We start from the raw sequence: 22,845 nt of genomic DNA on the forward strand, positions 1-22,845 counted from the left end.
CGCGTTTGAAAACGTTCCGCGTGATGTGAAAGGGAGCACTGCGAATAAAAGCAGAGCTGCTTTTACCCTGACATCAATTACTATCCATCGCTAAATCCGTTAATAACCTATTGTGTACAATTAAATAACTAATATATATTACTATAAATATTATGGCTACAGCGATTACAAAAATAAATGTACTAATACGTAGTGTATGAAATTAAATAGTCCGTGGGTTCATGACATTTTTTTTTTTTTATCTCCTATGCTTGTTTTTAGTATACACCTTGGACGCTGCCTACTACAGCCTCTCTCACCTCCGTTTCCATTCCTGCATGTCTGTGCGTCCCCTCAAAATCCCTTCTTCCCTGATTGGCTGAGATTGTTTTCCTCCTAAATGGACTGCGAGCTGATTGGCCTAGGCGTCGATTCCGTCAGACAACTAAGGAGGGTTTTTACTGGAGATTTCTCGCTGTCAGCGACACATGTAGAACAAGCAGCTGACGGGACGCTCCAAGCAGACCAGCCCCGAGAGAGAGTGCGGACAATCAAGTTTCCATCCTCTTCGCTTGCCTCGCTCTTCCTCCACTTCCACCTAGAACCCCCCTTTTTTTTTTTTGCCACGACGCGCACTTCACGCTTTTTGGGGAACGTTACGGCATGCGGAGACCTCACGCTACGTCTTCCAGTGGACTCCTTTCGTTTCGACGCGAAGAGAAAAAGGCAGCGAAGCGGTGACAGCAGAAGTGGTGAACATTCAGTGGAAATACTATCTGAAAACTCCATTTGCTCGCTCTCCCCCTCTCTCTGTCTCCGGTCCGCGCGCTGCTGCCTGTGAACGGCCGACTCGGGTCCTCGCGCTGGGTTCCTCCGCTTGTCGCGCGGAGCTCAAGGCCAGCGCGCGCGGTACTGCGTCCGCGTAAATACATATATCTATTTTTTTTTTTGTTTAACCTTTACCTGATTTTGGGAGCAACCTGTCTTAACTGCGTCGCCAACTTTACTGCCATTACACTTCAGCGACACAATCAAGGTGAGCGAGTACTGTAGCTGTGCGGTGTGTTTATGTCGTGTTACACTGGAATGTTAACGCAGGGTTGTATTATGCTAACTTGCTGTCCCCATTATCCCATCTTCACGCCATTACTCCACAGGAACTCCAATGCGAAGTCACACAGCTTATTTACCATTTCGAAGAAACAGCCACTGGCGTCTGTCTTTTCCTCCCTCACTCCCTCCCTCCCTCCCTCTTTCTCTCTCGCTCGCTCTCCCTTCTTGTTCCCTTGGCTCAAATTGCCCGGTCGTGTAATTACTTGAGTTAGCCCATTTGAGTTAAAAGCACCCCCCCCCCCTCCACATACACATACACACACTCACTCACTCACACTTCTTTGGTTCTCCTTCTCCCTCCCGTCCTTTCCATCCCTCAAGCTAAGAAAATAGCCAGAAACTGCCTCCCCTAAATGAAACTTGACTATATCCCGTCCTGTTTTTTTTTTTTTTTTCCGGGGAGTCACTTTCAGCTCGTCTTTTTATTCATCTCCTTTTAGATTTAATCAGCACTAAGGTAGGCTGTAATTTTGTCCCTAAGAGCCATCGCTAATGGGCTTACTGAATGCTTTCCTCTATCTCCCTCCCCTCCTACCCCCCCTCCCGCCCCACACCCCTCGTCCTAACTCTAATTGGCCTACCTGGCTTTCCACAAAGATTTTTTTTTTTTTATTGCTTTATCCTGGCAAGTCAGGCCTGATCAAATTGGTAGGGATTACATGTGAAAGAGCCCCACATGAATTTCGTGGCTGAAACACATGCGTCAGATCATTAGATTACAGCCATTACAGCAGGTTTGTCTGCAAAGTCTCAGAGTCGGGCTGTACTGAAAGCTCTAATCCAAAAGCGGCAGCTATAGCATCAAGTGCTGGTAAACAAGGAACCAAAAAATAATAATAAAAAAAAATAGAAGAAAAATCTGTGGTCTAGTCAGTAACATTTAGTGTCTTTCTGTTACCGCTGCAGTCTTGTGTTTATTATTAGTCAACAGGCACTCGTCAGGATTGGTCCGGTAGAGCTAAAGAAAACCGTTGAAATGGGGATCAAGGGCAGACGACTTCACCGAGATTTCTTCCTGCAATGGAACGAGCTTTGTTGTGATGTTTTGGTTTTGGACGCACAGCTGGAATTAGAACTCCGTCTTGAGAGAGCTGGGTTTTAGTGTCGGCAAATTTGGCCAAGGGTGAAATTAAATTGAATCCATTGAATTCAATTCAGTTTATTTATACAGTTAATAACCCATGTCGTCTCAGGGCACTTTAGAAAAGAAAAAAAAAAGTAAATACAGTTGAACCATACAGACGGATTGGTGAAAAAGTTTTCTATCTCAGGAAAGCCGGCAGACTCTGAATGAGCATGTGGCGACAATGGACAGTCTATTGCATCGTGTCGCTGACTTTGCAGCAATCCCTCATACTGAGCATGCATGTAGCGACAGCGAAAAGGAAAACTCCTCATGTCTGTATTTGTTTGCATAAATCAAGCCCGGAGTAGAGCCGATCAGGCTCTTCCTGCCCAGTGCCGATTTTTCAGGTTTTTTTTTGTTTGTTTTGTGCTTCTGAGGTCTGTCCTGCTAATTCTGATTGTTTTACATTTCAAGTGCCAATCAATAAATGAGAAGATAATGTCCTACAGGTTCTTCAACAAATGTAGTAGTTTTGAATCATATACAGGATGGACATGAATCGCTAATCTTTATCTGATCTACTATTGCCCAAATGAAAGAGTAGAGATGCACCAATGAGTTGGTCGGGGAATTGCCAGTTTTGCCTTGAATGTAGACGGGCAGGTAATGTATAAATAAGAAAACTGTTTTTGGTCTGTAAACAAATAAACCTGCCGCACGTATTGTCATGTACCCTTGTCAGTTTAACAAAAATCAGATAACAGTTGGCGATGTGTGCTTCGGGTGTCTTCTTGAAGAAGTTCATCGGAATGAGTCCAAATTTGGAATCGGCCGAGAGACTTAAAAAAAAAAGCCAGAAATTGGTGTCGGCCTGGATATGCTGATTGGTGCATCTCTAAAGAAAGGGGCGACACGGTACATTCTGTCTCTTACGCTGTTCATAGATGGGAAAAAGTGGGAGCTTGTAGTCATGATACATGTAAGGAGTAGAGAAATTGTTTATGTTTTTTACTTGACCTGCCGATCGTTAAGCTGCACCAGGGGAAACTGGCCAATTTCAATCTGGGCTGATTCAATTGTGCGCCTGTTTGAATAAACCTGCTCCGTCCAAACAGCAGCTACCAGGTAAAGGTATGAACAGCGACGTTGGAAGCCGGGCGGTCTGACAGAGTCTTCTTTTTGTTTGCTTTTCACAGACGATGGTGAATCCAGGAGGCAACAGCCAGCCGCCAGCGGTGGGCACGGGTTCTCTGTCCTGGAAGCGTTGCGCGGGCTGTGGGGGTAAAATCGCTGACCGCTTCCTCCTCTACACCATGGACAGCTACTGGCACAGCCGGTGCCTTAAGTGCTCCTGCTGCCAGGCCCAGCTAGGCGAGATTGGCACGTCGTGCTATACGAAGAGCGGCATGATCCTCTGCAGAAACGACTACATCAGGTGAGGGGGGGGGGGCACCGTGGACGCCACTCCACTTTGTGTCATACCCATGCCAGCACTAGGGTAAATTTCCACCTATTGAGAGAGAGCACAGTGTTTGTCAGACGACCAAAACGAACACGAAGCTGAGCTGGTGAGACTTTCCTCTGCTTCGTACCGGTTAGACAAACCACGTTTTGTCAGTTTATGATCAGCAGGTCAAAAACTGACAAAACTGTTACAAGACAAGCAGAGACTTTGGTGGAAACTCGCCCTGGGGTTTAAGATGGAGCTCCATATGGGGCTCACTTATTGCCAGCTATGAAGTTCCCCCCTGCTTAACGAAGTAAAACACATAAAACACAGGAGACTGGTAGTAAGTATGCATGAAAATCATGGATGTCAACAACCAAAAGAAAGTTAGAGATTTTCCTCCAGCCGAGCTGCATGTGTCACCATGATCCTGCGGCAATGGAAAACAGATAACCAGACCCATGCAGGGCGGACCGCATCACGCAGCAGGAACATCACTGACTTAAAGATTTGAGGTCTTCGTCAGGAAAGGACACCAGATGTTGTCAAATTAGCCGATCTGGTTGTGAACTGAGCAGCGAATCTTTACAGACGGAGAGAAAACATGACGTCTGAACGCCGTCCAGTATCAGTGGGCGGATGGGTGGGACTGACTGAATTTCAAGGATGTGTTGAGTTAAAAAGTTGAAATACAGCTGAAACTCTGTTTTTGGTGGATATTTTAGTGAGACGAAGCTACTTTGCAGTCAACAGGGGAAAAAAATAAATAAAAGTGCACGATTAATTGAAATTTTAAAGTGTGCCTCTGTGCTCCTACTCCCACCTCATAAAAAGCACAGGGAAGTCAATGGGGTACTTGATTCATAATGGTACTATAACATAATTAAAACTGCAAAGAGGGGTGCATACGTGTGTGAGGGAGAGATGGAGGTGTGGGGGGTGGGGTGGGTACACCTTTCCACTTGTAATGAGAGCGTGCTTGGTGGAAGAGCTGAAAAGCATATTATGGAACGGAGAGATCTCTGTAGAGATAAAACCAGAAGTGGTGGTTGGGGGGGGGTGACAGTGAGTCTACACAATTAAATGCTTTAATTATAGTCCCCCTCCATTTCCTTTAGTCCTGATGGGTTTTATCTAATGAGATCTGGTCCCTGGCTTGTATCCGCTACCAGTGACGTGTCCGAAATGAATGAGAGCCGCACTGCAAACAAAACATTTAATTAACCAAATTGGCTTTTGAGAGAGCAAGAGAGAAAGACAGATAGAGAAGAGGGATTATTGTGAAGGCCATTTGCTGCCCCCCCCCCCACCCCCACCCCCACCCCTGTTCTTTATCTTAAAGGGCCAGACTAACTTTAGTAATGGACGATGGAACATACATTTTTTGGGTTAAATTCAGCTCTACATCAGTGAAGGCTCTTTCCACTTCGTACGGGACCGACTGCTGACCAGAGATGTGCGTCCGGCCCGGAGCGCCGCTCTTCTTCTGCCCGCCGCGCTGCTGTCAGGAGCCTTAACTTCAGGCTAAAGTTGCGCTCGCTGCGGCCAAGGCTCATGTTGTCTCGAGCCAGAGGTGATGTTATTTCTGCGGGCTGCTGCTGCCGGTGGAGGGAGAATTAATTTACTTGTGGCTGCCGGACTCGGAGAAAACGCGATCCGCTTAATTGAATAAGCCAAGGTAATTAAATGGCACTTTTCCAATAGAACGTGTGAGGTAAATCTAATAGTTGGTTATTTAATATCACTTTGAAGTCTGCCCACTCAAGCACTATGACAGCATGGGAGAATGTGAACTATTAGGCCGGGGAGAAGAAAAAAAAAAAAGGGATCTCAGAAATTAATTAAATCGCATGCAATTTAGAGGAAACGTTTATCTTGATTTGTCATATCAGAATTAATTCAAGGCCTTCAATTCACTTGGGGCCAGATCTGTTACTCTGAATTAACCAAGTGTAATTTGGCTGATCCCACCACCCCACCCTCCACTCCAACTCACACACACACACACACACACACACACACACACACACACACACACACACACACACAAACCCTCCCCTTCCCCCCACCCCTGCTCCCAAAATACACATACACAACAACGATCTGTGGCCGCCCTCCGTCATCCTCACGATCCCCCCCACCCCACACCCCCACCCCAACCCTGCACAGCCCCTCCACCCTCCTCTCTAATGCAGCTCTTGCCATTATGCAAAGCCTTGCTTCAGTATCAATATGGCCTAGTGCTTTTAAGGTGCTTTGGCTGCTGATGTAGAGAGGCATTTTTAATGGACTGTGTTGCAGAAATCATTGTTGTGGGGGTAATTTTACCCTACTCAAAGGTCTCGGTGAATGAGGTCTGCATTTACCAGACAGCCCAGCAGCAAGCCATGCTATATTTCACCCGGCAGTCCGTGCTGAAATGAAATCCAATAGTCGTTGCCTATACAGTCAACAGACGGCTCAGAATGGCTTCTTTTTTTTTTCTTTTTTTTTTCAGTCGCTGGTGTTGTTTGATATTTAATTTAGCCAACAGCAGATTCTGTCAAAGAAGACGGCATATGAATGAGAATAAAATCACCCCCCCCCCCTTGAAATGCTGTCGGTAACTGATTTTTTTTTTTATTTTAATCTTCTTTATTACGGTTATTGTTTTGAGAGGAGGAAAGCAGAAACCAGATGTGTCATTGTAATTAGGAGTCCCCTTGGCTTTAATTATGCTGACCTGCCGTGTCGACTTCACCTCTGCGTGCTGGAAGGGGCCATTAGAGCCCAAGTTCAATATGCTACAGCAACTTAATTGAGCACCTAAAGGCCTTGGCTCCTTAAATCAAACAGTATCCAGAGCTACCCCCACCCTTCCATCCCATCCCCCCCCCCCCCACCCCTGGTAAAATAATTAACTTACTAGACGTTGAAAAGGCTGCAGCGGACTCTGGCAGCCTTTTGTTTCGACACCTCTGAAAAGCTTTCACGCCGAGGAAACTCCTTGAGTGCGAGGAGCGCGCTTTTCGGTGGGAAACGGATCCTCGCTGGCGTCACGTCTCCGCACGCGTCCGATGAATCTTAAAGCGAGTTAGATATATGCGTTCATCTCCGCTATCGTGTTTGTCCTGGTGAGAGCCCCGAAACTGGCAGCGAAGCGACAACAGTCTCCAGTTAATTAGTTTCTGAAATTGAGTTTTGATGGAGTCTTTCCAAATGATGCCAAGACAAAATTTGCTTCTGCCTGGGCTGTCTTATTGAAAGCCATTTCTCTGAGCTCCCACTTGTTTGTTTGTCAGTGTATCTTAACAACTGCTCGGGGTGCGATACGAACGCACACAGGCGTCTATTCTCTTGCTCCATCTCTCCGTGATTTCCTTAAACACTTTTCATAGAAACCCTCCTTGAGAGCGTGAAAAAGACGAGACGATTTCCTGTTTTGCTGCTAATTTTTTTTTAAGCCAAACAACATTATCTGACCCCCCCCTCCCTCCTTTTCTTTTTTTTTTTTTTTCCATCCCTCTCTCTCCCCTTCTCTCCGGAGCATGTCAGATGCCGTGGTCTTATTTGATTGCTTAGGAAAAGTGCAGTGATAGAGCAAACACCCAGTGAGATATGATGACAAATGGGTCCAGATCCCAGTAAATTACTTTCTGCTCAAATCGAAATTTCATTCAGTTTGCTGCTCACCGAGATGAAGTAATCTAAATTGTGGACTCAGAAGGAAGATAGAAGGGAAGCTGGAGCAAGCATTTCATTATCAAGAGGCAGAGGGGAGAGAGAGAGAGAGAGAGAGAGAGAGAGAAGGTTAGGGACGAAAGAGATGAGCAGAAGCAAATCTAAAGTGTTGACACCATGATTGAAAAGGTTAACCCATGCACATTATATATCAACCAGAGAAGCTACGGGGTTTCTAATGGAAACACGGCACTGACAGAGCATTCACAGGAGGCCTAATGGCAAAAGCGCCGCGTCCCCGCCTGGATGTACAATCAAATCCTCTTAGGTCCTGATTTCTTGTGTTCCTGCTTATTATTGGGCTGCAAACAAACGTGCAGCTAAAGTAATATGTCGTCTCAGCGTGAGACGCTCGAGACGAGCCGTGCACTAAAGGATCCATTTTTTCCTGTTGATTCTCAGATTATCTCCTATCTCTTCTTCTGCGTGTTTGCTTTTGCGAGTCAGAAATGTAAACCAGACGACTCGGCAGTGAAAGCAGTTCTCATTGGCTCTCATTAATATCAGACAAAGTTGTAGGTTCCACGGTGCGTTACTCAAGGCTAAAGCTTTGCAGACGCACAGAGTAACTCTGGCTCTTCTCTTCTTCAGGTTATTTGGAAACAGCGGGGCTTGCAGCGCCTGCGGTCAGTCCATTCCAGCCAGCGAGTTGGTGATGAGGGCACAGGGCAACGTGTACCATCTCAAGGTAAGACCTCGGCGCAGAGCTGCGTGCTTTCTCAGCCCGCGTTGAGCCGTCCGGGTGGAGGCGTCGGAGTTTCTGACCGTTAATCCGGCCCTCTCTCTGTGCCAAGTGTTTCACGTGTTCCACCTGCCGGAACCGGCTCGTTCCCGGGGACCGATTCCACTACATCAACGGCAGCCTCTTCTGCGAACACGACAGACCCACGGCGCTCATCAACGGCCATTTAAGTTCTCTGCAGACGAACCCGCTACTGCCTGACCAGAAGGTAAGGCATCGCTGTACAGGAGACGAGGAAGGACATTTTGGTACTAGAGAGCCACAGATGGCAGAAAGACGAGAAAAGCATCAGACTTTCACAGCAGGATTTAAGTTGCTATTACAGAGTTTAAATCGATTTTACTCTAAGGTGTCTAATCTAACAGAGATTAGTTTAATTTGACAGAGATGATATATTCTCTTATCGCTTTTGGCAAAGGAGACTCTGGATTATCCATCAGCATAACATAAAACTCCTACACATCACATGTCTAACTGGTCATCAGTTAATTCACACTTCTTTTATTTGCACTTCTTTGTGCCATTACTTTGGAGACCAGATGGCGTAAAACCAGTCAAGCTATTTAGTTTGTCGCGTATGGAGTAACATGTCATGGATGGTTTTTCTTTTATCAGTATTTGATCATGATAAATCTACCCTCCTGAAAAGCTCCATGCACACAGGGACCTGGTGACATCACATCAGGCAGCTGATTGTTGATGTTTTTGACTCTTTGTTTACGTTATTTGAATCAGCTTCGGCCTTTAAATGTGTTTATTTATATTCTGGACGGAAGTAGCACAATGTTTGGGTCAGATGTGCAATCACAGCATGGATTTCAGGAAAAGAGCGAAGTTGTAATAAAAAGCGTAAGCTTTGGTCGATGCGTTATGTCCCAACAACAGCTAGGCACAAAATGTCATGATCGGATTCAAATGTATTAGGACTAAATCAGATTGTAGCGTTTATATGGGCACACAATCAATTAGTCCCATCATAATGTACGTGTATATGCACCTGGTTTTATTCAGAATAGAACCACTCTGACATGCGCAGTTATCAAATTTCTCTAAAGAAACCACAGAAGAAGAACTTCGGTCTTTGCTGAACAACAAAATATAGCAAACAAGTTTTGTATGAGTTCAGTTCTGAGCGCCCAGGCTGGACTTACACCAAGTAATCACGGTAGAAACGTTACTGAATAAATAATAATTTAGGTTGTATCAGGAGCTCCAGCAGTTTTGCTTCCCAACATATTTCCACCAATCAACAACGTTTAAATGCGTCACGTTTACGTCGGACGCACATGCGCTCTCAGGTCTGTTTGCTACATTCAGAATAACTTGATCCTGACAGGCGTTTATACGCACGTTGATCGGATTATCAATCGCCGTAAAGCACCCTCTCATTCGGATAACAGTTTCATTCCGACTGAGCTTAATCTGATGATGATGATCAGGTGAAAAAAAATAAATTCAAAAGGAACCAAAAACAGATTCATGCAAGGTTAGAGTTCACATACAACCGTTGTCCTCGTCACGGCTGGCCTCGTCTTTACGATCCTCAGCGTCACGTCCTGGAGATCAGCTGCTTCAAACTCTGGGTCAAAGGCTGAAGGCCTTACAGCTCTGATGTAGCTAGAATGCTTGGAGACCCACTTGAAGACCTACCAAAAGCCGCTTTAACCAGCACAGTGTCCGCTGACGCCTGCTTATTCACGAGTACTTTGTGCGGTCCTGCTACATAAATCCGTCATTACCCAGCTGAGTCGTATTGTCATTGTAGATGTTTGGGAGAAGTGAATTTACCGCAGGGAAGTACCTTTAAAGCAGATTCTGATCACCTTGTCTGGAAGAATGGGATCCCACGGGCTAACTTATCACTCCAAGGCTAAAAGTCTGTATACAGTGTGCCCTCAAGGGCCAAAGCCAGTCAGAGAGCCGGGCAGCTAGTGTATCATGAGAGCTGTCATCATGGCTTCCCCTGATTCGATCTTGATGCTTCCAGCCAAGGCAAAACAAAAGGGCCTAATCATATTCAAGGATAACTTCATTCTTCAGGATAGCTTCTCTCTGCCTGCTGGAGATCTAATCATTTCTGCCTCAAAACAAGCCGCTTTATTGATACCTCATCTGCACACACACAGCAGGCTGAGAGAAACCTGGGGGGGGAGGGGGGTGTTGGAGTGTGTCATAGATAGACTAAAAGAGGAATCATATTATTGGGAGCATGCATTTCACCTTGAGTGCCTGTGTGAGCAGAGGAGAGGCAGAACTCCATTAAGGCCTTTTAAGGGCTTGTCACTTTTGCAGATCAGCTCCCCGAGCTCTAAGAGCTCCTCACATTTAAATTGAAAGCTGTTGTATTATCTAGCTTAATTTTAAATGTCTGTTTAAGTCCTCAGCCATGCGCAGAGTGTCTCTGGTAGCACGGCCGGCGTAGTAAATATGAAGCTTCATTGTTTATTTATGCCTCAGCATCAATTGTAGTGAAAAGGCGCTGCATTATTGATGCTAAAATGCAATCTGAATATTGGCCCTGGTGCTTTAATTATAGCAGAAAGAGAATATTTAAATAAACAGAGACGCGTCGCTCGGTGGGAGCGCTCTCTGGACGCTTCTATTATCTCCACGTGGGAAAACGGGGAGAATTATGCTGCTGCTCCGGCACTTTGCGCCACATTTAACAGGATTTGGATGGCCTCAGCCAACAAAGACTTGCAGCTGGATACCAGCCCTTCCAAATCAATACCGCGGCAAAACGCATCAGGCTGACTGGAGAGGCAGCGGCGTCGGGCTCGTTTTGATCACGGGTCGTTTTTCGCGGCGACAATCGACGGCTGTGTTCCCGATGGTGGCGTAGGGCATTCTGTGCTCGTATCTCTGGCTTCCTCTCCAGCTTCTGCCTAATCTCTTTGTTCAGAGCAGACAAATTACCTCTCCCTAACAGAGCTGCCTTGACCCAGGGGAGGAAGACCCTCCCAGCGTCAGTCACTTTAATTAGCCCCCAAAGTAGGAGTTTGCAATTACTAATAGACTGAAGCCCTCCTAGTGATTTGAAGGATGAAGGGGAAAAAAGTAAATCAGCCCTTAGAATCACGGAGAAAACACGAGGAAGATGAAAAAAAAGTTTAAAGCCGCTTTTACCCAGATAGATAATTGTGTTTCCTCCCCTGCATTGCTGTTTCACAGTCTTGAGCACCTCCTGCAGTTATGCTGGAGCGCGCTTCTAATTATACCAAAGAGAATCGCCTCATGAAGGCACTTTTGAGTCGGTGCTAAGTAAATGGGACGGCAGATGGTTTCCAAAGCCTGGCTGATCAATAAATTAAACGCTGGTGGAAAATGTATTTATCAGGTGGGGGAAGCGTTTGACACTCCGTGAACGCATGCTTTTAATGATGGCCTGATATGTTTCTCACAGTGTTTTTTTTTTTTTTGTGTGTCTTTTTTCCCCCCCGTGTTTGTTTTTGTTCTCTGGTTAGGTGTGTTAAGTGGGAGCTGTGCTGGAAGCAGGATTTGTGCCTTCATTTTAGCCCTTACTCATTGTCACCCGAGACAGCGTGGATCAGCAGCACCCCAGCCTTTCAGCTGTGCTCCCAGGCCCTTTCGCCCTCCAGGAATCCTCCGCCCATCTTACCAGTAACCTGACTTCTCATCTCTGCAACCCACACCTGACTGTCTGCCTTCAAACCTTGGCTTTTCCCCAAAACCTGGGCGGATATTTGCACTTACTACAAGCGAGGCGAGACGCTCGGGACGCTTAGGAGTTTTAACTTAACGCCCGTCGGAATCAGAAAGGACTCTCCGCAAAGAGAGAATCCAGACGACTCGCCGAGAGGACGCTGTGACCGAGCAGAGTCAAAAAGACACTAATTAGGTTCAAGAGTTGCAGACTTTTCAACGCTGCACATTTGTTTAAAGACATTTTGGGGGGGAAAGCAGGAACTTTTCTTTATTTCCTCTCTTCCTTTTCTATCCTCATTTCCCAGAAACATGGTGATTTCACTTTCTATATTTTAAGTGTTGTCAAAGGGGCAATATGTTTTCTTTGTGTTTTTTGATTCATATATATATATATACACAATATATATGAACGGGGTTTTTAAAAAAAAAAAAAAGTATTTGTGGCATTTTGTGGAAAACAAATCATGAACACTTGTGGTGTATTTGTAAAGCTACCATGTATGTACAGTATGCATGTAAATGTTGTCGTCCAGGCGTGGCTACAGTACATCTGACCCCCTCTGCATCCAGCTCCTTCCCCCCCTGAAGCCGTGGCAACCTGAAGAAACCTGCTCATAGTCAGTAATGTAGATATCATTCCCCACATATAAAATGCTGAATGAAAGAGAAATTTATTTGTGATATTTTCCGACAAATTTGCTCCCGTATGGTGTATTTAATTAATAAAAGTATTGGAAGATTTTAAAGCCTCCTCCAAGTCATTGCGACGCCGCGAACGCACGTTCGCACTTTCCGAAGAGCGAAATGCACTTTAGAGACCAGCTTGGGTGAAATCGGATCCTCCCACCTAAGCTGGGAATGTATGCAGCCCCCCCAGAGTCGCCATAGGCCTGCTGGCCGTTCCTCATTGAGGAGCCCTTCAATGCGGCGGTCCTATTACCAACCTCACAGTCGTCAAGGCGCCGTGATCAGCGGCGAACTGCAAATGGATAAACATGTATCCTCTCTTTCTATTCAGATGACCGTTTGCTATTCATCACTCTAATACCTGGCAGAAATGGAGGAAAATGTCCCTTTGAAGATTCAATTACTGCAGAGAGGGAGAGAGGTGTCTCTCTTTGGTGGGCACAAATTGAATGGGCTATTTGCAGAACAAATTGGTGTTTGAAGTCCTTGCAAGACCTAATACGTCTGAAGGAGGGACCCGGTAATAGCTGATGCACTTATCTGCACAGTGTGTAGCCGCCGGTGAGCCGCGCTGCCGCCGCTGATGAAACAATGCTGTTGCTCAACAAAAGCAGACTTTGATGCAGGAATCAGCTCAAGTAGGAGAGGAAATGGGCCTAAAGAGTAAACAGTATCCTGGGTTCTAAATTGAAATTTCATGCAAGAGGGGATCTGCTCCCGCCCTCGCACGTTTGGCACCACAGACGAGCTGACGCTTGATCGCTGCAGCTTCGATCTAGAAGGTAAGTAACGCTTTTTGATTTGGTTCGTTTAGGTAGGTTACAGGAGCACGGAGCTGTTGATGCTCCAAGGCCCGCTTTGTTTGCGCGTCCACGACAAGCCGGAGGTGAGGCGGTTTGATCACGTGCTTAAACAGAGATGGAGATGAATTAAGCAGAACTAAAATCAAGACAGAAGTTGTAGTTAGGACTTATGTGTGGGACTTTATCCGAAAGCTTAAGAGTTAAAATTATTCAACGAGGACATTAAAAATGTGTAACAATTCAACCAGAAGTTTCTTAGTGACCGATTCTGACTCCTGATACCCAGTCGTACATTGGAATAAAAAAAATGCCTTTCTACGGCCACGCAATGACATTTCCATGCAGTCGATTCAATCCAATTCAATTGGTCATTCAGTTACTATCAAGCCTGGTGCAGCTTTTAGATAATAAAGCTCACAGAACATCTGCTCATGGTAAAAAGGAAGTCCTTTCAGTTCAAAGGTTTTAAAAACCGGACCTGGAGAAACAATCTGCCTCTTCACAGATCTAACAGCTAGATAACGCAGCTTTTGATGTCCAACAAAACACATTAGACGGTCTCAATCATTTAACAATTAAATTTGTGTTTCTTTGGGTTAAACATTTGTACCGGTGTCATAGAAACGCAGATATTGCTAATCAGCCGATTCAAAACTCAACCAGTTCTATAAAAGCAGGGTTGCAACTCTTTAGCATTTCACACGTGTTAACAAAACGCCAAGGAGGAGATCCCCCCCCCCCCTCCCATCCATGGTCTTAAGTCATTTTTGCTGCCCGCCAATTTGGAAAGGATTCATTAGGTCATTATGGAAGTCTTTCTCCTACAAAGTTATTCACAAGTCGCAAACCTTTAAGACAGCCGCCATCTCCGTCTCGACTGCTCAGCGCTAAAGTATAGAATAGGAAAAGTAAGAATTTACCACTGTCAACTAATCCTTGACAAGTTGTTCTTGGTAGCACAACTCAGTTCATTGTTACCCACCGGTAACAATGTCCTAGTTGTACTGTCCCTGTTAAAGTAAATGAGATGAAATGATGAGGGTGATATGCATTGCTGGTTGTTCCACCCCTCATATTGTTTTCCAGGAAGTTTAATTTTGCTTCCACCTGGCTCATGTGAAACTGCAAACCGGATTTGTCTTTCACCTTGCTACTCTTCCATAAAGGCCAGATTCGTGCACAACTAGTAGTCCAAGGCCTGCCTCTGCAGCTCCTCCAGAGTAACCAGGCGTACCTCTGGGTATAGGCCTCTCCGAGTAAATGAGGCTAAATATAAATGCAGCCAGATGTTCCAGAATTTGAACAACGTTGGTAAAACTGTGCAACATTTCTCTTTACTTCATAATCATGCACTACGTTGAATTGATCCATTTCATAAAATATGAAATATTAAAGAAATACTTTGAGGTTTGTGGTTGTGATGTAAAAAAAAACACAACTTCTACATAATTCTCTTATTACATAGCAGGGAATTATTATTATTTTACACAGCTTACTGATTAAACTTCATGGAATGTAAGAAGACATCTCAAATATCAACATAATAGCAACATCTCGTACAACATAAAATAGTCTGCAGCAACATCAGAATCTCACCGCTGCTGCTGAATTTCACTGCAATCGCAGACAAGCGGCGTGGATAGATTTAGAAAGAAAATCGGAACTGGAACTATAACCGGGGATAATTCTGCCGTTACATGTCCGATTCAAATGGAGCTTTGGCAGGGGGTTCTATGCAGCACTTAAAACTGGACTCTTAGGCGGGGCACAGCTTTGTAAACGTTAAAACGTGGCTGGCATTAATACTTGGATAATTGCAAAAAAAAAAATGCATCTCAACCATCATCCTCTTTATCTTATCGGTGGCGTTTGATTTAAGTCAAAACTGTCAAACACAGCCGACGTGATAACCACCTAGTTGACACACACGGACCACAGAGCCTTTTTCGTGGAGCCTTTGAAAAAGGAGGATCTCTAATGCTGATGATGCTCCACAGTGAGCTCAGTAATCCACATCTGAACAGGACTACTTTGTGCACCACTATTTCCATTATGAAATCCGCTTGCTTCTATTAAGCTGTTTATTCTCTCATGCGCGCGCACACACACACACAGACACTCACATCAACACATGCAGTCGTACAACATGTGTACTCTGAGAGCTCATATGTCAATTTACAAAATGAACTTATAGTTTGGCATCAACCGGCTAAGTCTGGAAACCGACGGGAAAAAAAAAAAAAAAAAAACATGATTTACAAATAATCCATATGTGAGAATTTGCTTTGATGCAGCACATCATGTAGAGGCTAATGGATCTTCCTCATAACAATGCAGCATGCTTAAATGGCACATCTGCCTGAGGGAAATCACTGCGCTTCAACTGCAGCTCCTTTCTGCTCTCACTGGGGAGTCTGCTGATGCTCCACAACTGGATTACTCATGATTAGCCACCTTGTATTCATTTGCTATTAGCTTCCGTTTCTATCCTGCTGCAGGTTTTTTTGGGTTGTCATCTGTCTCACGGCGGTTTGAAGATGCTCACAGTAGATGTGGTGTTGGGCTTTTTCACCATAGCTTTTTTTTGCTCTTTGAAAACATTATAAGCAACACTTTCCAGATGCTAAACACATATAATAGCTTTATGGGCGACACAAAGGGTGCACCCTCTGTTGGGCACAACCACGTAATTACTCTGGGTTTACGCTGTGACTGAAAAAAACCATCAACCTTCAGCTGAACAGAGGTTTTGCACAGCAGATGCCGCCTTTGTCTTGAGTGCACCTGTGCCACTGGAGATTAGATATCTTTGATGGCAAATTTCAAAATAAAAACAAGGAGGGAGTCTGTTGCCTTTCTCCGTTTCAATCTGCCGATAATCAACTCAACGGGGAATCGCTGGAAAAGGAAATGAACAAAGTTCGTGGGAGGTGAAAACTTTGCCTTACTTGTAAAAGCGGAAAACTTCCAGGTGTATGTGAAGCACGTGATTTCAGCGTTAGCATACTTTTCATGAGATTATTTCATAGAGTGGTAATTCTGGTATGTTTTCTACTTTATTTTTTTATATTTTAGATTTAACAGGCGATCTTCTGTGTACTGTTCTACTGTACTGGTTGAATTTCCTCCAGTGATTAATCTTCAGGACCACTCTCTTAACTAACCTAAATTCTCTTGTCGTATTTTCATGAGAAGCGGAATATTTAAAACATACTAAAATATACAATGACTTGCTCAAGTATTCATACCCATGAATATTTTCACATTTTGTCATATAATAATTACAAATCTAAATTTATTTGATCTGAATCTCATGTGATAGACAACGTAGCTGATAACTCTGAAGTGGAAGGAAAACCGTTATAATTTATTTTAACAAAAAATTTCTAAAAGCTTTACCATGCATCTTTAGCCCACCTTTACTCTAACACCTCTATATAAAATGGAGTGCAATCAATTAGTACAGGTGGGCGAACTGGATGTTATTTTACTGTCAGTGTAAATCCATTTGTTCTGGAAAGCCTCAGCGGTTTGTTAGGGAACGTTAGAGAACAAGCAGCGTCACAGGGCCCAAGGAACACAGCAGACCAGTAAGGGATTAAGTTATGGACAAACCTAAAGAAGCATTAGCTTGCACAATAATATTCCAAGTTTCCTCTAACAGACAACTGTTCAAGCCTTTAAGTAGAAAATAAAATGCTATGACATAACTGCAACCCTACCAAAGTTATAGCCATCCACCTAAACTGACGCATTAATCAGAGAAACAGCCAAGAGGCTCATGGTAACTCTGGAGGAGCTGCAGAGATCCACAGCTACGGTGTAGTAATCTGTTGATAGGACAATTATTACTTGTGAATTTAACAAATCTGGCTTATGTAGAAGAAAGCCATTGTTTAAAGACAACCATGGGAAGTGAGTTTGGCGCAAGAGATATAAGGGACAGAGCAAATAAGGTGCTCTGGTTGGATGAGTATAAAATTGAACATTTTGGCCTTCCTTCAAAATGTTATATATGGTGGAATATCTGTCCTGCTCGTCACCTTGATCACACCACCCTCACAGTGAGGCATGGTGGCACCATCATGCATTGAGGAAGCTTTTCTTCTGCAGGGAGAGGGTTACTTGTCAAAGATACCGCAACAATTGACAGAGCTAAATACAGAACAACCCTGGAAGAAAAAGGAATAAAGTCTGCAAAAGACTTTAGAGCAGAGGTTCACCCTCCAGCAGGACAAAGACCCAAGACATACAGCCACAACTACAGTGTATATAGATTAAATGCCGTTTATGAAAAGGTGAGTCAAGAATTGAAATCTGCTGTTCCCAGATGCTCTCCATCCAGTTGGACCAGGTTTGAGTTGTTTTGCAAGCGAGAATGGACAACATTTTCGGTCAATAGATTTGCAAAGCTGATAGGGACACACCCTAAAATACTTCTTGCAAAATCTGGTTCTATATGAAGTGTTGACTGTTGGTAGTGGAATACAAATACAAGCCTCAAATGCAGTTTTCACGTGTCCTTTTCTTTCCACTTCACAGTGATGCACTATTGTGTTCATTTTAACAAAGGATTCTAATATAATGCAATGAAAGTGAGTAAATTGAAAATTTCAAAAAATCTGAATATTTTTAGTCACTGATAATAATGCCCTGTTGACTTGGTCTTTGCTCTGACCAACAAGGTGTGCTTCAGATGTTGGAGTACAAGAACGTTCCAATGATCAGTGGGCTACAGGAACTAAATATGCCGTATATAGAACACAATGCTTAACCCAATGAAGGAGGCAAGATTTAGAGGATCTGGGGCTAGGAAGCCCAAGATCAAATGCTGAAGCCAAATTACCCAATAAACACTTTCTTAACCAGTGGTCCAATGTCTGCAATTGGAATTTCCATTCATAACTAGAAACATGGGGAGGTCGTGGCCTAGTGGTTAGAGCAGTGCGCTTGCAGTCAGAGAAGGTTGCAAGTACCCGGTTCAATCCCCAGTCCCGGCACTCTGGCTCCCTGAGCAAGACCCTTAACCCCAGATTGCTCCCCGGGCGCCGCACATGGCAGCCCACTGCTCCCCAAGGATGATGGGTTAAAAGCAGAGAACACATTTCATTGTAATGTATGTTTCAATGACAACAAAGATGATATTAATTACTATTACTAAATCGAGCAAGTACAGTATCAATAAAGATGCAGGGGACTGTCTTCCCCCTCAACACAAGCAGCAGTGAAAACCCTATATGAGTTGAAAGAGTTGAAAGCCTAAGTAGAAAACAGCTGAGAAAAAAACAGCTATAATATTAACAGAAGGCCTTAGTAGTAAGGAACTCTCAAAAATCAAATATGTACAATACCTAATGCCACATTGCAGAGACCAGTACACTGATATATTCCACAGAAACATTAAATCTAGCCACAGAACAATGCTAAAATGCTTAATGCGAGGAAGGTCCTGAAGAGACTGCTGAAAGATTAGAGAAAAGTCAAAGTCATCAACTGGTATAATATCGTGGTCAAAGGAGATGATAGAAACCACTGACATCAGATGTAGGAAGTTCCTTACATGCATGGTGGGTTTCACCCTCAGTCTTGCACCTTGACGCTGAATACTAAGGAGGAGGGAGACCAAGGCCTTGGAAGTATCAGAGCTACCATCTAAGATGACACAGCTAAGATCCTGGAGTACATCAAGAAAATGGTCCCCAATAATTGCAAAAAAGCATGCTTATTGTTTGCAAAATGAATGTTTTAGACAGAGACACAATATGAAAAAATGGCAAGGGGGAGCCATCATCAAGCAGAAACTCCCCTGCTTTGTGTATGCCACTGGCAGATTGAGTAAATTGGCAAATTTGTGAAGTACAACCAGTGGCTATGGAGGGCTGGGTTAAAGGAAACGCAGAGGGGCTAAACATGGCTGCAAAGAAGCACGGCCCCTCCATAACGGGAATACAGGCCGGGTTGTACCACATCGAACAGGCTCCAAGAGGCAGACTGTGCTAAGCTGCCACTGAAACAGTCCAACACATTTTAACTGGGTATACTATCAGGTAAAGCATGTACAGAACAATGTAACTTCTTTCTTTTTTTTTTTACAGTACTCTTGGATGTTATTTTAAAAACACACTCCTAAGTGTTAATCACAGCTGCTATCAATGGCTTATGGATGTGCTGCATCTATTGGACACCCTGAACTGATTTGTTTTAAAATGCGTAATATTACTGTGAGCCAACGGTGCAAAGCAGTTTATTTTTGGCTTTCGCCCACATTGATGCAGAGATGTATGAACATCATCTGTGTCAGCACTTCTGAAATGGACTTCTTCCAATTAAGACATTTTCAACTTGTTTCATTATTTCAGTTTTTATCAGTTTATTGATTCAGTTTTTTTAACCTATAAGCTATAGGTAAAAACCTTCCCATATTTCTGGCATTTCTGTATTTACGTCCATGTAAATATCCAAGAGATGTAATACAGCTGAGCATATCACCTCCCTCGCCACTTTCCCCCTTCTTTTATTTTCAAATGTGTTTTTATTAAAGGTCAAAATAAGGATTCGACCATATTTACTCCCATCAGTAGTCATGCACAATACTTGGCAAATCACTTTAGGTACATTTATTTTAGAGAATCCCATTTCCATAAAAGTTGCCTTCCATCTCCAGCGAGACTATTTATATAACGCCTGCCAGGATCTAAGCTTTCAATGAAAGCTGAAGCCCCTTAAAACACCATAATGGAGTGAAATGGGCTTCATAATTGTCTTGTTTCAGCCCACCATGGAATCAGCAAACAACTTAAAATAGTGCCTGGGCCATGATGCTCAGTTACTTAGCGGGGTGTTCAATAACACTAAGAGGGACATGCAAATATTGGTAAGGCAATTATTGGCAGTCATGTTTGGCCTATAGTGGCAGGTAACACTATCCCGTCTATTATGTATGCTGTGAACTCTGGTGCAAGGCTCCCAGTTGAAGTGTTGCTTTTTACTAACCAGAAGAGGCTCGCTTTACACTCAGATGTCCTTCAGAGCGTAAATGCACTCATAATGGAGCAAGGGAAACATAGCACCTCGTGCCCATAGGAATCGTGTCTTCTCGAAGCCGCATTAAGTCTGAGTGGAAACTTTACCTGGATGACTGGACTTTGATCCAGAAAAACCGGTATGACCACATTTCACCACGGTGCCTTCCGAAAGTGTTCAGCCCGTCCACATTTTGTCAGGTCACGGCCACAAACTTCAATGTGTTTCATTGGGACTTCATGTGGTAGAGCAACGCAGGGTCACGCATAATTGTGAAGTGAACGGAAAAGGGCACATGGTTTAAAGACTTTGGAAATAAATCTGAAAAGTGTGTGCATTTTTGTCCAGCCCCCCCGTACACTGACAAGCCTAAACAGAGTTCCCTTCAGTCCAACTGTGTGTGACTTTGTTATTAGTGAATCTACAGAGGATTCAGAGTTCTTCAACATAACGTACCTCAATGGAACACCATAGGCATGGACACTCTTCCCAATCTGGACTTGTGTTGCAAAGTGTCCTCCTGCTGTAAAACGTTTATCACTGCTGTGAATTGATGGAAACAGCGTAACAGGGTTCTATCCATGACAACGTAGGGAGCACAGCAAAATGTGAAACTGCTCTGGCCTAACACTGCAAGCCACCCTGAAACGTACCCTAACCCTGAAACATGGTGGTAGCTGCATTGTGCAAAGGGATGCTTTCCTTTATCTGAGACATGGAGTCAGAGGATATGAGGCAATGGATGGAAATAGATAGAGGGTAATCCTGGATGAAAAGGAGATTATAGAATTTGCAGAATCCTTGTGAGAGTTCTTACAAAAAATTCAACTTTAATCGTTTTTGTATATGTTAGGTTTTCTGGGTTAGGGTTACTTTCCTCCCTGTGATTTTTGAACAATGACCCTAACCATGTAGATCAACGGTGAAATAGTTTAGATTAAAAGTGTTTGAGCTATTTGCAAAATGGCCGACATTTCACTCTCCAGATGTGCCAAGAGACATGCGGCAAAAATATTTTCAGCTCTCACAGCACCAAGAGTTCTACAAAGTATTGACGTTCAAGCGCTGAGCACAAATGTATGCTACGCGCTTACAGGTTTAGCTTTTAGACCATCAATCATTTTGTGTCACACAGAAGTACTGCAATGCTTTGTGCGGGTTAAAATCTTTATATGTGCTAAAATCCCTGTGAAATACATACGTTTCTTATTTTGTGATGAGACAAAATGTGACAGTTCAAAGAGTGAATAGTTTTGCAAGACATCATCCTACCTTTTTTTTTTTTAACAATCATAGTTTGCCATACGTTTTCTTTTTTCTGACCACTGCATCCTTTTCATTTAAGGTATGGATAAACACATGCTACATGCTCTTGTGAATGGCAGATATTTGCAAAAGGACTTTATATTCCCTTAATTCATCCTACAGTTGTGTCCAAAATTATTCATACCCCAAGGCAATTTTGTTTCAAAGTAATCTTTTAGCAAGATGTTTCTTCTGACTGGAAGTCAAATTAAAGTTCTGGAGCGGAAAAAAACAAGATACCCGACCTAAAGAGTAGGGTCCATGTCAAGGAGGCCTTCCAACCCCAAAGACTTGGAGTTCATCACAAGGTAAATCTGTAAAACACCAAGGGAACCATGCAAAAAGCTGGACAGGAATTATATGTAAGTTTGCTTGCTGTTGTGTCAAGAAAGATTTTTCTATTAATTAATAAGAAGAGTATAAATCATTCCCAACATTCCATTTCTTTATAAAAGGATTTAAAAAAGTATCTCTATTCATAACTGGTACTTCTTTTATGTTGTTCTACGGTATTTGGAGAGATGCCTGTCCTTCAAGCAAACCTCTTGCTTGAAGGAAAATGATTTTGCATCTAAATCTGCGAGTGGTATGAATAATTTTGGGTCTAAACTGCGGGAGGAAATAGACAAAGGACATTTTTTCCTCTTTTCTTTTTACTGGTTTGACTCTTTCAAACTATTCCATTTTCCACCATTCCTCCCAAGAATGTGGTTTCAATAATAATGCATTAAGTGGGCTGAGTACTCCAAACACTCAGAGCTTCCTCTCTGTAAGTACACAACCGGTTTCTGCCTGCTGCTGAAAGCATCTTACAAGCACGGTCCTTCAGCGTGTAAAGAGTTCGACACCCCCCACTCTTGTTTTGCCTTTTGACACACACACACATACACACACACACACACACACACATCACATCACAGTCACCCTTCGCACTAACCGTGATTCTGGAGGAACAGAGCAAAACACTGTCAGAGTAGAGTTTTTTAGCGCAGGCGGCCTGCAGGAGTAGTCCCATCTGAGTTGGCGCGTTCATTGTGCTTGTGTCTGCTGGAGCCAGCAGCATGGTGCAGCTCTGAGCAGGGGGTTAAATCCCCCATAAGAACAGCAAAAGGTCACCAAATGCTGTTGTTTATCAGCCATCCTAAAATGAAGCGCTGAGTGGGTATCCTGTGGATTGATTTGAGCCCCTCTGTGTCTGCAGCATCACAAACACACCGCGGTGCTTATCTCAATACTAATGTCTGCACAAATCCAGGAAAACACTGCAAATTTCAAGCAATTTCTTTAATTGATT

The 22,845-nt window shown here is 43.7% G+C and overlaps 1 protein-coding gene across 1 annotated transcript; it reads left to right on the forward strand.

Annotated features, from left to right (window-relative positions):
* The first annotated feature begins 449 nt into the window (after positions 1-449).
* lmo4b (LIM domain only 4b) lies at positions 450-12,479 on the forward strand. Its single transcript, XM_012862855.3, has 5 exons — positions 450-1,015; positions 3,353-3,593; positions 7,917-8,013; positions 8,120-8,275; positions 11,532-12,479. Exons 2-5 carry the CDS (start codon positions 3,358-3,360, stop codon positions 11,538-11,540), a joined length of 498 nt encoding a protein of 165 aa, XP_012718309.1. The 5' UTR covers positions 450-1,015; positions 3,353-3,357; the 3' UTR covers positions 11,541-12,479.
* The last annotated feature ends 10,366 nt before the right edge of the window (positions 12,480-22,845 follow it).

This window comes from Fundulus heteroclitus, chromosome 9, assembly GCF_011125445.2.
Source record: "Fundulus heteroclitus isolate FHET01 chromosome 9, MU-UCD_Fhet_4.1, whole genome shotgun sequence".
NCBI classification, from domain to species: domain Eukaryota; kingdom Metazoa; phylum Chordata; class Actinopteri; order Cyprinodontiformes; family Fundulidae; genus Fundulus; species Fundulus heteroclitus.